Raw genomic sequence first — 15,815 nt, 5'->3', positions numbered from 1 at the left:
TAAAACAATGTTTTTCTATTATTTTCTGTCATTTACTATTTATTTTTTCCTGAAAAATAATTACTTAAAATTATATACAATAATTTATTATAACGGATATTGCGTAAATTAAATTAATCAAAAGTATTTTATTAGCACTAAACTACCCCAACCCAAACAGATTAAAAAAGGTTATGAAGATTTGTGTGCCATTTTCTTATCATACATCTAAAGATATTACCATTAGGTTATTAATAACCCTATTTTACTTACACAAACATACATTCAATAAAGGAGGAATTATCGTTGTTTAGCATGTACTTGTTTGTTTTCCAAAGACAAATTAAACAGATTTTAAAAATTCTATAACAGATTATTATCTAAAAAGCAATATATCTATCTACAATACAAAATAAACTCTGAAAATGAAAACAGGATAACATAAACTACCCAAAACGAAATAATGACCACTTTTGTAATTAATTATTTTGCATATTTATTTTTATTTCTAAAAACTGTCTAAACTATAACTATAATAAAGATTCTACCACAAATTGAAAAGATTCTTAACAAAGAAATAACCTCAACAAATAAATTACAATTATCAATTTTTAAATAACCTAAAAAAATCTACTAAGAAAAAAAACAACAAAAATCAATTTCTTTTTAATAATTAAAACAAAAAAAAAAATATTTTTAAAAAATATTACGAATAATGTGAATAGCCTCCTCGAGCTCGTACGACCTCTGCAGACTGACGGGACATAGATTCAATTAAATTTGCAATTGGCTCCCTTCTGATACTATGCCACTCTTCCTGAACTATGTTTTCAAGTTGGTCCAAATTTTGGGGGGAGCTGGCGATTCCTTATCCTTCTTTTAAGGTGATCCCAAACATGTTTAATAGGGTTAAGGTCGGGAGAATTTGCTGGCTACTCTAAAACTTCAATATTTTGCTCTTGAAGGAATTTAGTTATTAGCCTGGCAATGTGGGGTCTTGCATTGTCTTGCTGTAAAATAAAATCTGGACCTTCCTTGTGGGCAAAAGGCAATATGTAAGGTTGTATAATGTCTTCTAAATATTGGCGATCGTTTACATGGCCTCCATGAAACACATGAAATTGGTTTCCCTTACATTTTGACCCAGATATCGTTCCCCTTAGTCTAAATCTGGACTCATCCGTAAACAGAGCGTGGCTCCATTCGTCCATGTTCCAATTTAAATGATTGCGGAAAAAATTCAGGAGGGCTTTTTGGTGCACTCTCGTTAATTGTAAAGAATAGACTAATTGTAATTGTAAGAATAGACTAGGCACTCCCGATCAAGATCCAAAGATGCAAATTGGACCAAGCGCTCTCGTTCTGCATCAGATGATAGTAGCCTAAGAGATTTTGATTAGAGGTTCCAGGCATTCTTAATGGTTAGGCAGAGGTTTGGATCCCCAAATACAGATCTTTTTGATTTGAATTTAAATTTTATTTGTAAAAAATATGTGTCATGGCTTCCAAAGACCACTTTTATTTCTTTCATGCTTTTCTTCCGTTTTCCATTATTTTAACAACATTAAACAATTTTAGACTAAAACTAGTTTTAAACAATTTTTTAAAAAGTCACAACAGGTCTGGTACACAGACGGATCATGGATGAAAAGCACCAATTCAGCCGGAGCCGGAGTGTACAGGATGGAAACGAACACAGGAGAATCCTTCCCGCTAGGGAAATACACCCAGGGTCAGCTCAGCGCTAGTCCAGGACTGCAGAGACGCATTGGAAACGCTTGCAGCATACAGGGAAGTGAGACTGAGGTGGGTCCCAGGACACCAAGGTGTCGAGGGCAATGAGCGGGCCGACGAACTAGCAAGACAAGGTTCCGTTAACCCCTTCGTAGGCCCCGAACCTTGTCTCGGTCTCAGCAAAAAAAAAACAAAATTTCCCAGGCACTTAATAATTGGGCCTGGGAAAAAACGAGGAAGAATTGGAGAAAGATAGAAGGATGTAGACAGGCCAAGGAAATGATACCAGATCATGACGGGTCTAAAGCAAGGCGACTGCTAACAAAGACCCGACAAAGTATCAAAGACTTGGTGGGAATCCTGACCGGGCACAACAGTCTAAACAGGCATCTACAGACCTGCTTGGTTTAAGAGAAAGCCCACTCTGTCCGAATTGCGGTACAGGGGAGGAAATCATACCACATACTAGGTATATGTGATAGGTGGAGTCGCCTGAAAAGGAAAATTTTCGGAGCAACGACACTCCAACGGGAAGATCTTAAAGATCTGGACTGGGACAACGTGCAAGCCTTTATTAAAAGAACGGGCCGACTCAGTGACGATCGCGCATTGGGAGTGGAGGCGTAGGGGTGGGTGATTCTGGGGTTGGCGAAAAGGGACTGTCCAGGCCTACTTGCCGAGCTCTAGCTCCCCCACCCTTACTACTACTACTACTACTACTACTACTAAGGGATTCTTACATCATAATAAAAAGAATATTATAAGTACTAATGACCTTTTTTTTAATTATTTTTAAACCCCAAACTAAAAAATACATCTTTAAGAGTGCCCCTTGTATACAACCGCCGTCGTTGGTATACGAGGCTAGAACTCTAAAGTTATGAAGTTAACCAGTGACAGGATATAGAAGATCGAACACAGATTACCAGAAATCAGCCTCATCTAATTACGATCGAACTTCACAGCTAAGTTCGTTTGATCGAATAATTATCGTTTATCGTCACCGCAATCCTGTTTTAGTATCTTAGAAATCGCACGTAGTAGTGGCGATTGCGATTAACTGCACGGCGATAGTCGCGTGTCGCTCATATAAAAGTAGCATAACGGTTTATAATCCTGTCCTTAAAATCTTCCCTGTCTTGTGAAATAAACCATTTTTTTAAGATCAAAAATAAGTTGTCTGCCGAACGATATTTAACGTTTAACAAAAACGATGAATTCCATCCTTGGTAGAAAAGTTTGTTCTTTGAACGCAATTAAGTAAGTTAATATTGCAATTTTTCTATTATTTGTGAGGTTTGGATGTATCCACTATTACATAATGTTCTTGGTGGAGTTCCCTAATATAAAGGGTCAGGATTTTACTTAGATAATATAAGGACAATAAATAAATTTCTTCTAGAGTTTGTGTAACACAAGGCTTTAAAGATAGGGAGTAAGGAAAGTTTTTGAGAGTACCACTCAATAGGTTTCATATTTCATTCCCAATTATTTTTGAGGAGCAAATTGTTAAAGAATGTCTTTAAAAACAATATTCAGCAAAACTAAATTGCTGAGGGTCACATACTGCTTGAGAAACATCCAAATTAAAACTCCATTTCAGGTTCTGAGAATAAGTAGGTACTTTATTTTGAGAGACCATGAGACATATTTCAAAGGAAAAATCCAAGTCAAGATCTCATGACTTTGTTATTGAAAATTAAAGGTTAGATTACATGTGTTTTTCCTAACTGGAAAACATTAGATCTATAAATACAACATTAGCTATATATAAATTATTAATAACTTCACTTAACTGTAAATATATCTTAAAATATAACATTAAATCAAGTACCTAACAACAAATCAGAAGGCCCCCAGGTCGATTTTATTAGATTTGATGTATTTTTTATTTTTATTTTTGTTACACCTTTAAGTTTTTTTACTCACTACTTTTTTTTAATTACATGCTTGTGAGACCTTCACTTGATGTATTCATTATATCAACTATAAGGTTAATTAGAAAAGTTTTAATATGCATCTTAGCCAACTAGGGTTGCCAACCCTTCCAATTTAGGCGGGAGGCTCCCTCTTCTTTACTTAAACAAACCTCCCGCTTTTCAGCATTTTTATCCACATTCTTTCTATTAGCTCATAACTGTTCTCTTGAGGTTGATAATATGGATCTTTCTAACAGTTGTGATTTAAGTGATCAGATTGATTGGGTTGGACAAATAAGTGTTGATGATTAATGTAAAGTTTAATAATGAATAGAGCTGAACTTATTCTTGGATTCTTAGGGAATGTTGGATTGTATGATTTGTTTCAACTTATTCGTTTTGTCCCTGAGAAATTGGTCAAGATTTGTTAAATAGGTTCAAAATAAATTATCTTTATTTCAAAGTTAAAAAATGTATGTTTTGTTAAAAAATGTTCATGCTTTTTATGTTGAAAAGTGGAATAATTAAGGTGTGGCTCCTCAAGAAAAAAATTCTTGCACCTGTAATTAATTTCTTCTCAAAGGCACTACCCACCTCCTGCTTTTCAATTTTTAAAATCTGGCAATCTTATAGCCAACCCCTTTCTTACTTTTTATTTAACAACATATACTACACAGGGCTTATTTCTGACATCCAATCCAACACAAAAAAATATTTATAGTTTGGAGAATGGTGTCCATGTTCTGGGATGTATTTTTATAGGTATTTGCTAGCAAACACAGTAGAAATTAAAGGTCTTATTTCACCAGAAATTCCTTTTATTATGACGACCGGTTTCGCGATTACAATATCATCGCATCATCAGGTCGAGGACTAAAAGTAAAAGACACAATTTACATAGATACTATGCTTATCAAAAATTGGTAAAATGCTGAATAAAATCGAATTTTAAAGCGTACTTACATTGTTAAAAACGAGATTTGTCAAAACAAAACAAAAGCACATATAGAACGGTACAGCTAAAATTAAGCAAGTAAATCTTATCGTAAGATAACAAATAATACACTTAGGTTTAAAACAATAACATCTAAAAAGCACCGTTACAACACAATAGACAAAACGATCTAAAAACTATGATAACCGCCATTCAAACTAATCTGACCAACAGAGTCATCTATATCTAGTTTTCATAATTAAGAAAGAACGTTACAAAGAAATCTATATTTTATATCCTATAACCGAATGGGTACTAGATAGCGGTACCCACAGTAACTTTAAAATATTTTAAAACTGTTAAACAGATGTCTCTACCAGTTTATATTAAGAAAACAACGGGGTTTATATTAAAATAAATTAACCGGAAAGGGAGGGAAGAGTTATTCAAATAAAATATTAATTAAATTAGTTTCAGGAATGTTAATCTGAATATTAAGAGATTTATCATATTCTTTTTTGAGAGATCTTTTAATCTCGAGTAATTCAAGATTATTTAGATTTATGTTGTCCTGAACTCTATGTAAGATCTTGTAATTATCTAGTAGATTCGATGGGTGACCGGTCTCCATAATATGCTTAGCAAATAAAGACTCAGGATTGTTTTGTCTAATGCATCGGTCATGTTCGCTAAACCGAGCTTTAAAACTACGCTTCGTTCTACCTACATAAAAATAACCACACTCACAATAAAGCTTATAAATTCCTTTACAAGATAACGGATCCGTTTTGTCTTTATTATTAATCAATAAGTTACCTAATGAATTGCTCGATTTAAAGGCAACCTTAACATTTAAAGAAGTTAGAACTCGTTGGATTTTATAAGAAACTGCTCCATTGTATGTAAGTGAAATGAACTTATTTACTGGCTGATTACTTAATATTGTTTGATGTGGTATGTAGACATTTTGGAACGCATTACGTAATAGAAATTTATTTTTTATTTTGTCTACTAAATTGGGAGAAAAATTATGAGTTTGGGCAATTTGTTTGATAATATTCAACTCTCTATCCCTGCTTTCAGTTGTTTGAGGAATCTGTAGTGCTCTATTTACATAACTATTTAAAGCTGCTGCTTTATGTGAAAAAGGATGGAATGACTCATTGTGTATGATTGTTCCAGTGTGGCTAGGTTTTCTATATATCTCAAAATCATGTTTATTATTTACGTTTTTAATAAGTAAGTCTAAAAAGGTTATGGTTTTATTGATTTCCACTTCTAATGTAAATTTTATTTTTGGATGAATGTTATTAATGAATGATAGAAAATCACTAAGATGTTGTTTATTGCCATTCCATAATAAAATGCAGTCATCTACATATCTATAATAATACAGTATATTAGATAGGTAGGGGTTGTTATTCAAAATATTATTACTTTCGAAGTGATTCATAAATGTATCAGCTAAGAGGGGGGATAATGGAGATCCCATGGCTAGGCCATCCTCTTGTATATAGGTTTCATTATCAAAATTAAAGAAATTTTGTTTTAAGCAAATTTCTAGGATATTTATTATTTCTTGTGTTTCGATATTGGTCAATGTAGAATTAAATAATTTGTTTTTAATAATATCCACTACCTCGAATATAGGAATGTTAGTAAAGAGATTTGTTACATCTAGAGAGATAAAAAAGGCATTTTCAGGGATAATGATATCTTTGATTTTGTCCACAAGTTGAATATTATTTTTTATAGTGTAGGGAAAGTGACAATCTATAGTAGTAATTAAGTGATTATTAAGCCATTTAGCTAATTTATATGTTGGAGAGTTAGTGTATGCTACCACCGGTCTTATGGGCATTGAAGCAGGTATATCTGATTTATGAACTTTAAGAAGGCCATAAAGTTTAGGAACATTTGTGTTGTTAGCTGAAAGAAAATATCTTAATTGAGATCTTAAAATATTTCTTTTACAAGAAATATTTTAGGAAATATTTCTTGTAAAATGCAACACTTAAAAAACACAAAAATTGTATCTTTACAAAGAAAACTTAGTAAACTAAAACAAGAAAAACAGATTGCTTTCAACAGACCTTCGATAGAACAATTTGATGTTATACATAAATTTCATAAACCTTGTCTTAACTTTTCTAATACAACTTTTAATAATAAAGAATTAGCACTTTTATCTAGGGGTTTGAAATACAGACCGGTCATCCATAATAAAAAAGAAGCCTTACAAAATTTAGAAATGTTAACAGTGGAAACTGAAACGGTTCTACAGAATATAGAAGCAGATAATATAAATCAAATTAGAGCCCAGTGTAGTAACATTTTAAGAACTGAGTTAAAGTCAATTAAAAATGCACCTAATAAAACTGAAGGTGATTTCAATTCTACACTAATTAAATCTATAAAAAATAAATTACAAAATTCAAACTTAACCCTGACAAAAGCTGACAAAGGAAACTGTGTTGTTATCTTAAATAAAAATGACTATGACACTAAAGTGACTCAATTTATCCAAGAAAATAATTTTCGAAAACAGAGTGCAAGATTACCATCATTTATCAAAAAAGTGAATGACACCTTAAAATTTTGTACAAATTTAATCAATCCTCAATTAAGATATTTTCTTTCAGCTAACAACACAAATGTTCCTAAACTTTATGGCCTTCTTAAAGTTCATAAATCAGATATACCTGCTTCAATGCCCATAAGACCGGTGGTAGCATACACTAACTCTCCAACATATAAATTAGCTAAATGGCTTAATAATCACTTAATTACTACTATAGATTGTCACTTTCCCTACACTATAAAAAATAATATTCAACTTGTGGACAAAATCAAAGATATCATTATCCCTGAAAATGCCTTTTTTATCTCTCTAGATGTAACAAATCTCTTTACTAACATTCCTATATTCGAGGTAGTGGATATTATTAAAAACAAATTATTTAATTCTACATTGACCAATATCGAAACACAAGAAATAATAAATATCCTAGAAATTTGCTTAAAACAAAATTTCTTTAATTTTGATAATGAAACCTATATACAAGAGGATGGCCTAGCCATGGGATCTCCATTATCCCCCCTCTTAGCTGATACATTTATGAATCACTTCGAAAGTAATAATATTTTGAATAACAACCCCTACCTATCTAATATACTGTATTATTATAGATATGTAGATGACTGCATTTTATTATGGAATGGCAATAAACAACATCTTAGTGATTTTCTATCATTCATTAATAACATTCATCCAAAAATAAAATTTACATTAGAAGTGGAAATCAATAAAACCATAACCTTTTTAGACTTACTTATTAAAAACGTAAATAATAAACATGATTTTGAGATATATAGAAAACCTAGCCACACTGGAACAATCATACACAATGAGTCATTCCATCCTTTTTCACATAAAGCAGCAGCTTTAAATAGTTATGTAAATAGAGCACTACAGATTCCTCAAACAACTGAAAGCAGGGATAGAGAGTTGAATATTATCAAACAAATTGCCCAAACTCATAATTTTTCTCCCAATTTAGTAGACAAAATAAAAAATAAATTTCTATTACGTAATGCGTTCCAAAATGTCTACATACCACATCAAACAATATTAAGTAATCAGCCAGTAAATAAGTTCATTTCACTTACATACAATGGAGCAGTTTCTTATAAAATCCAACGAGTTCTAACTTCTTTAAATGTTAAGGTTGCCTTTAAATCGAGCAATTCATTAGGTAACTTATTGATTAATAATAAAGACAAAACGGATCCGTTATCTTGTAAAGGAATTTATAAGCTTTATTGTGAGTGTGGTTATTTTTATGTAGGTAGAACGAAGCGTAGTTTTAAAGCTCGGTTTAGCGAACATGACCGATGCATTAGACAAAACAATCCTGAGTCTTTATTTGCTAAGCATATTATGGAGACCGGTCACCCATCGAATCTACTAGATAATTACAAGATCTTACATAGAGTTCAGGACAACATAAATCTAAATAATCTTGAATTACTCGAGATTAAAAGATCTCTCAAAAAAGAATATGATAAATCTCTTAATATTCAGATTAACATTCCTGAAACTAATTTAATTAATATTTTATTTGAATAACTCTTCCCTCCCTTTCCGGTTAATTTATTTTAATATAAACCCCGTTGTTTTCTTAATATAAACTGGTAGAGACATCTGTTTAACAGTTTTAAAATATTTTAAAGTTACTGTGGGTACCGCTATCTAGTACCCATTCGGTTATAGGATATAAAATATAGATTTCTTTGTAACGTTCTTTCTTAATTATGAAAACTAGATATAGATGACTCTGTTGGTCAGATTAGTTTGAATGGCGGTTATCATAGTTTTTAGATCGTTTTGTCTATTGTGTTGTAACGGTGCTTTTTAGATGTTATTGTTTTAAACCTAAGTGTATTATTTGTTATCTTACGATAAGATTTACTTGCTTAATTTTAGCTGTACCGTTCTATATGTGCTTTTGTTTTGTTTTGACAAATCTCGTTTTTAACAATGTAAGTACGCTTTAAAATTCGATTTTATTCAGCATTTTACCAATTTTTGATAAGCATAGTATCTATGTAAATTGTGTCTTTTACTTTTAGTCCTCGACCTGATGATGCGATGATATTGTAATCGCGAAACCGGTCGTCATAATAAAAGGAATTTCTGGTGAAATAAGACCTTTAATTTCTACTGTGTTTGCTAGCAAATACCTATAAAAAAAAAAAATATTTGTTCCTTGTTTTCAATATATCAATTCTTGGAAGAGAGTCTTTAAAAAAGCCGAAATTGGCCTTAGTAAAATGTATGAGTGGCTCAACAATAGTCTTTTAAGTTTAAACTTTAATAAAACTTTTTCCACAACGTCAGTAGATTAACCACTGCCCACAGAGATTGTTATTCATAATAATGACTGCTTATCGCATAATGATGCATGTAATTGTATCAAAATAAAAAAAGTTGAAAAAATCAAATATCTAGGGGTTATACTGGATCAGTATCTTAAATGGGAGGAACATATTGCATTTGTTAATAAAAAAATTAGGAATATTTTCTATAAATTGTATCAGGTACATGAAATCCTAAATGTAAAAATGTTAAAAACTTTATATAACGCACTAATAGAATCCAATTTAAGGTACTGTATTATTATATCGGGTTGCGCATATAACAATACTATAAAGAAGTTGTTAATCACTCAGAATTCTGCACTAAAAATAATATTTAAAAGACCATATAGATTTTCAACTGGTGAACTATATAATAATCTAAATTTACTAAGTGTCAGAAATATTTATATCCATTTCACTTTAAACTATGTCCATACTACATTATCACCAATTAATAGTGATTCTATCAACTATCTCAGAAGAGCAACAAAAGAGATAAATATGTTTATTCCATTTAAATGTACAAATGTGACCCAAAGATTTGTAACCTATTATAGACCAGTTCTTTTTAACACACTGCCTGCTGAATTGAAAAAATATTATAATTATCCAAAAATTTTCAAAGCCAAAACCAAACAATTTTTATTGAAATATCAAACATTTTTTTAAATGTTGTTCTGAGTGTGTGGATATTGGGTTTTTTAGTGCATATTAGTCGTAATTTTTATTACCTTTTTGTTCTCTCGCCTGTTTTCCGTGTGCATAGCGACCGGGCTGTTGCCGTTCTTAGCCTCTTAATGTCTGCCATTTTGGAAGAGGAAATCTGCACACAAGGTACATCATTAGATGGCCTTAGGCCGATTCCTCTCCTTGGATTTTTACATTAGGTATATAGGTATTTAACGTTATTTTTCTTCTCTCATGAAATAGGGTTGTTATCTATTTTTACTTGTACCTATTTTTCCTATGTAACAATAACACTTTTGTATATAACTTTATGTAATATATTTGAATTTGAATTTGAAATTAATATGTACAGTATTTCATTTTAGTATATTATGACATTTCATCTCAGTTTTGTGAAAATTGGTTTAGTTGACTTAATTATTTGGTGCCTGTTAAATAGGTAACAAGCTGTTAAATAGTATGTTGAGGTTAGGAGTGCCAAGTCTAAATTTTTATTCCCAAAGAAATTCCACTTGGGAACTCCAATCCAGAGTTTTGGCTTGGAAAGTATTGATTTTTGGGTCTCTGCTATATTTCCCTGTGTAATTTATAGGAAAATCATTTTTACTTATTTACATGTAGTTGAATATTAATTTTTCTGGAAAAAGATGCATTATACCACTATTAAAAACATACTACATCGCATATTGAAGTGTTACATTTATTAAACAATTAATCAATTGGAAAACAGACAATTGTGTATTTCTTTTGTGTTAAATATTTAGTCATAGTCTAACACCAGGATTAAAAATATATGACAATCAATAATAAACCTTCACAAAATTAACAAACATCTTAATTAAATAATGGGTGTGGTATTTGAATATCCTCCATAGTCTACATTCTCTAATTAAATAGTTTGCTAATCTATATTTTTAACTTATTTCACAAATTTTCAAAAGGATTGGGATCAGGTCTTTAAGTTTCAAGCCAGTTTAAAGCCTTAATTTTTTTTTGTTTCAACATTACTGTTTTGTGGTTTACATGTTGTGCTAAAATGTACATGTCATCAACTTACAACTGCTCACAAAAGGTCTTATTACGTTTTTTCTATTTTGTATATTGAAATAAAATATTAACTATGAATTTTTTATTTAATGAAGTCAATTGGAAACTAGAAAAACAATCTCATTAAAGACCAGGGGCACTTTATAACATTTTATTGTAGTTAGAATTTAGCTCATACTTTTCGATAACTGTTGCTTAACAGATTTGATATTGTTGTTTCTAAATAGTTTTCTATTAATCTCATTGCTAAGTACAACTTTTTTCAAAACATGAATATAAATTTCTGTTAAATAAATAAATACATTTATGTAAATTACCTTTGTTAAAGCTCTCTTAAATTACTGAAAATAATAACAATAATAAGAAAGTTTAGTTCAAAAAGTATGTAGAAAATAGATAGAAATTTTGGATGATTAGATGCACAATAAATTATACTAATAATTTGTGTGTGTATCTATGCAGTAATAAAATATACAGTGCATCCGTAAATGAAATGGATGGTCTCTGAAAAAAATGCAAGCACAATATACAGTATAACAATACAAGTCCCAAAACTGTGCCCTGTGGCACAACACATCTTACGAGGCATTGAGTGCTAATGGAGTCACCAATCTTAACTTGCTGTTCGGTTATTCAGATATGATTTAAAAAGATCTTTAGTCAGTCCTCTAATCCCTTTTTGTTTGAGTCTCTGCAGCAAGATGAGGTGTGACCCAGTATGACAGATCTTGGCAAAGTCTAAAAAAATAGTTATACACTTTCTTTGAGTATTAAAAACATGACAATCATTTATTATGAGGTTGCATGGCAGATATTTTTTTAAGCTTTTATGCAATGGATTAAGCGAGTCCAACACATTTTTTAAATAAATCAGTAAATTCTTTGGCACATAGGTTTCCACGCTTCCACTTGTAGAAATGAACTTTATCTCATCCAATTTTTTAATATATTTGTCAAGTGGCAGCTGCTGCCAGGGGGCATAGTGGTACAAGCTCGCCTATTTTTTTAATAAAATAAAAATACTAAATTAGGTCGTCTTACGCCTGATTTACAAATAAAATCAACATATGCTCAATGTTTGGAAAAAAATAAATTCAAGAGTGTAAAGATGGTAAAATAATATTGTCAAATGGATTTATACGTAATTTAATTAAATTCAGGTGATTTTAATTCCCTTTTAGAAGGCCGTCATCATATGTATAACTCCATAAGTCGTAATATTTCTTACTTAAGATCAGTCAAAAAATGCAGATAGTATATAGATATGTAATACATTTTGAAACACATGTACACGAAATTTATTTATTATTTCAACAAGGAAAATAATGAAAAAATACATAAAGGCAATGTAATACGACAACGTATTACATTGCCTGATTTTAATAGACCAATTTTAAAAGAACACTGGGACATTTTTATTTTTCAACTAAAAAGAATTAAGTGTTTTTTTAAGAAGTACGAAGGCTCAGGATAAATTTAAGACTCTTGCTATGCTTTCAATAGAAAAAAATACTTTTTGATAATAGAGTGATTGAAATATTAAAGAATAGATTTTAAACATAAATAAACAATCTAATTTTGTAGTTTTTTCAAACAGCTTGATAATGGGAGGGTTCAAACAGATGAATTCTACTCGGTGCAAAGCCATAATTTTTAAGAGGCTAGGAATGCTCCAAAAATTATTTTTTTCGATTTTCGGTCTAGAAATTAGCCTATAGTGGATCGCCTACGCCGCCCCTTTTTTATCTTTCATTTTATTTATTTGCACCCCCCAAATTAAAAAACTACGAACCGCCACTGATATTCGTTATTAACATAATTATTTGAGTGAACTTTGGAAGTTTTAGCTGTCTTTAAGAAAAACTGGTTAATGCATGTTTTACTGCTAGTTTCAGCTGTAGATGAACGAATATTAAGATACTTCAATACATTTAATGAATCACTTCTCGTGTTTAAAATGTTAATGTTGATATTTTCACAGAAAATTCCAATTTTGTGTAGGTTTAGGTATAATTGTTCCAAGGCCGCATTTAAATCAATTTGAGTCATGTCATGGCAATGATAAATTCCTCTTAGACCAATACTATTTTTACAATATTATACAATAATTATTTTTTTTTAACTGAACTGTTAAGAAATATTAACGAAACATTTAACTATTAAGAAATATTAAATATTATATATTATTATTTGTTTGTATAATATTCAACCAATATAGGCAAATTAGATTTTATACATACTTACATTGTTTGTTTCAGAGAGAGCAATTATGTCCTTATTTAGAAACTCTAAGTAACTAATTAAGTTGTCAACATATTTAGCTATGCTTTGCAGTTGAAAAAGTCAATAGAATCGCTGTCAACTATTACATTGTTATGAGCCATATTGAAGGTTATATGCAAACATTTTTGTTTTATTTTACCGTTAATAACCAAGTACGTCCATGTTATCCTTTGAGTTTTTAATCTTACTGAAAAGCAATTTATGCCATAGTTAATACTGTGGAAGTAATATCAAAAATGATTTATTTTATCTGGTTTCTGTAAATATAATTTATTACTTAATAATAAGAGTGATACAAAGATGATATATAATCTTCTTTACATGAGAATAGTCATTAGTAGTGCAATTTAAAACAACTACCTAATGCAAACCTCACAATTTTATGTTGACATTTTATTAACCTTCATTATTCTACTGGGAATCGAACATTAATATTTAGCAACTGTATTTAGTTTAATAGCAAGCAAGGTGAACAACAAAGGAGAGCTAGGATCTCTCTGAGGCACCCCAGAACTGATTTTTAAACCAATCTTCTTAAGCTTCTTAATTACTTGTGATTCATCTAGTGAATCGGACATAGAATAATAATAATCGTCTTTTATTAAAAAAAAAAAAAATAGACAAATGAAAAAAGAAAAAAAGGGGGCAATCTGGCCCAAGGCTACTCAAACTTAATCCTAATAAATTATATCTTCATATTATTTATTCCCAATATCTTCATAATATACGTCGAAAAAGTCCACGGCATCTTTTAATGTAATGACAATAATATTCATGACAAACAAGCGGGATAGTATGGATCAATATCCTTAGAGCCCATTTGAAATATGTCTATAACTGAAATGAGGAAGTCCAATAAATACTTTTATGAAATTAAAAACAAAATTGTTAAATTACCATTTTATTATTTAATTTTAAAGGCATCTTCGGTCAATGTCACAATTGGGAGATTTAGGAAGTGGAGCTGGAAAAGGAGGTGGTGGTGGTGGATCCATTAGAGAGGCTGGTGGAGCCTTTGGTAGGGCTGAGGCTGCTAAAGAAGAAGAATACTTTTATAAGAAGGTCAGTTATTTGGTAAAAACTCCGAGTTGATAAGTTAATAATTTTTTTTTTGTTAGTTGGAAGTGATTTTTAGCCCATATTTAAAAAATAAGCTTTTGCAGTAAAAATTATATGGACGGGAATAATATCGGGTAAACAATATGTACTAAAATGGAATTGTTTCTTTTGTAGCAAAAACAACAACTAAAAGAACTGAAGAGCCACCTTCATGATGAAATAGCTTTCCATGAGGAACAGATCAAGAGACATCAAGAAGCTATTGCTCGCCACAAGGAAGGGATGAAGAAACTTGAGAAGTAAATTGTTGTAAATCATCAGTAATTTTCTCTTTTTATATTAAATATATGATTAGCTTTGTGATCTATAGTTATCATCGTTATAGTTATCTATAATTTTGAGAATAGAGGTTTTTGCTGCTAAATTTGCTTAAATTAATATATAGGATATGTGTTTTTGTTTAGTTTTGATTTTAACCTTAACGACGGAGGCTAATTCATACCAGAGAGTAAGAAGTGGTCCATCTATACCAAATGATACTTGCGTTTTGACTTCCTGACGATTTTTTGCCACTTCTTTCAAACTAACTTGTTCTTGGAAAATTATTCTAAAGGTAGGACCACATGAAGAAACACGCATTTTAAACTAGCCTTAACCCGCGAGCCGAATACACAATCAGAGATCGGCTAAAGTTAAAGTCTTGCGAATACTGCTGCTGCTTCAAATGTTTTCCACTTTGTCGATTTCACTTGCGCACTTTTCGCAAGTATCGGGTGTTATTTGTTGGCATTGATGAATGATGCGGTTCCGTAAATCTTTTAACGATTCAGGTTGGGTGGCATAAATATTCATATATCTCCACAATAATAAATCAAGAGGAGATAAATCGGCTGATCTCGGGGACCATTCGATAGCAATTCTCTGTACAGTGGTCCGTGAGACTCCTGTTACGTGAGAAAGTTTTCTGGTACTTAAAGTAGGGTTCATACTAACTTCATCGATAACACCGACTTCTACTGCCTCATTTCTCACTGGATTTTCAATATTCCGCTTTTTATTTGCCATCGAACCAGTTTCCCGAAATTTTGCCACTAACTCTAGGATGTAACCATGATGTACGTGTTTATCTGCATGTCTCTCATTAAACAAAGTTGCCGTTAGTCTTGCACATTGATTGCTTATAAAGTATAATTCAATAATTGTTTACTGAAGAGAAAGTCGGATTGTTGATAGTTTAAAAACAATTTTTTACT

General features: G+C 31.0%; 2 protein-coding genes across 2 annotated transcripts; one reads left to right on the top strand and one right to left on the bottom strand.

Annotated features, from left to right (window-relative positions):
* The first annotated feature begins 2,805 nt into the window (after window positions 1-2,805).
* On the top strand, window positions 2,806-15,017 carry LOC126748167 (ATPase inhibitor, mitochondrial-like). The gene is made up of 3 exons (XM_050457204.1): window positions 2,806-2,973; window positions 14,424-14,565; window positions 14,737-15,017. Exons 1-3 carry the CDS (start codon window positions 2,927-2,929, stop codon window positions 14,863-14,865), a joined length of 318 nt encoding a protein of 105 aa, XP_050313161.1. The 5' UTR covers window positions 2,806-2,926; the 3' UTR covers window positions 14,866-15,017.
* On the bottom strand, window positions 4,046-6,513 carry LOC126748165 (uncharacterized). The gene is made up of 2 exons (XM_050457203.1): window positions 4,596-6,513; window positions 4,046-4,505 (listed from the first exon to the last, which is right to left on the bottom strand). Exon 1 carries the CDS (start codon window positions 6,425-6,427, stop codon window positions 5,009-5,011), a length of 1,419 nt encoding a protein of 472 aa, XP_050313160.1. The 5' UTR covers window positions 6,428-6,513; the 3' UTR covers window positions 4,046-4,505; window positions 4,596-5,008.
* Window positions 15,018-15,815: the final 798 nt, after the last annotated feature.

Source organism: Anthonomus grandis, chromosome 22, assembly GCF_022605725.1.
Source record: "Anthonomus grandis grandis chromosome 22, icAntGran1.3, whole genome shotgun sequence".
Classification (NCBI taxonomy): domain Eukaryota; kingdom Metazoa; phylum Arthropoda; class Insecta; order Coleoptera; family Curculionidae; genus Anthonomus; species Anthonomus grandis.
The sequence above is the reverse complement of the archived record's forward strand: the minus strand, read 5'-3'. Positions and strand labels throughout refer to the sequence as shown.

What these genes read in the sequence shown, in the direction of transcription:
- LOC126748167 (XM_050457204.1), top strand. Translation starts at nt 2,927, where the DNA reads ATGAATTCCATCCTTGGTAGAAAAGTTTGTTCTTTGAACGCAATTAA. An exon ending in TGTTCTTTGAACGCAATTAA is followed by an intron (nt 2,974 to 14,423) that starts GTAAGTTAATAT and finishes TTAATTTTAAAG; the next exon opens with GCATCTTCGGTCAATGTCAC. An exon ending in AAGAATACTTTTATAAGAAG is followed by an intron (nt 14,566 to 14,736) that starts GTCAGTTATTTG and finishes TTTCTTTTGTAG; the next exon opens with CAAAAACAACAACTAAAAGA.
- LOC126748165 (XM_050457203.1), bottom strand. Translation starts at nt 6,427, where the DNA reads ATGCCCATAAGACCGGTGGTAGCATACACTAACTCTCCAACATATAAA.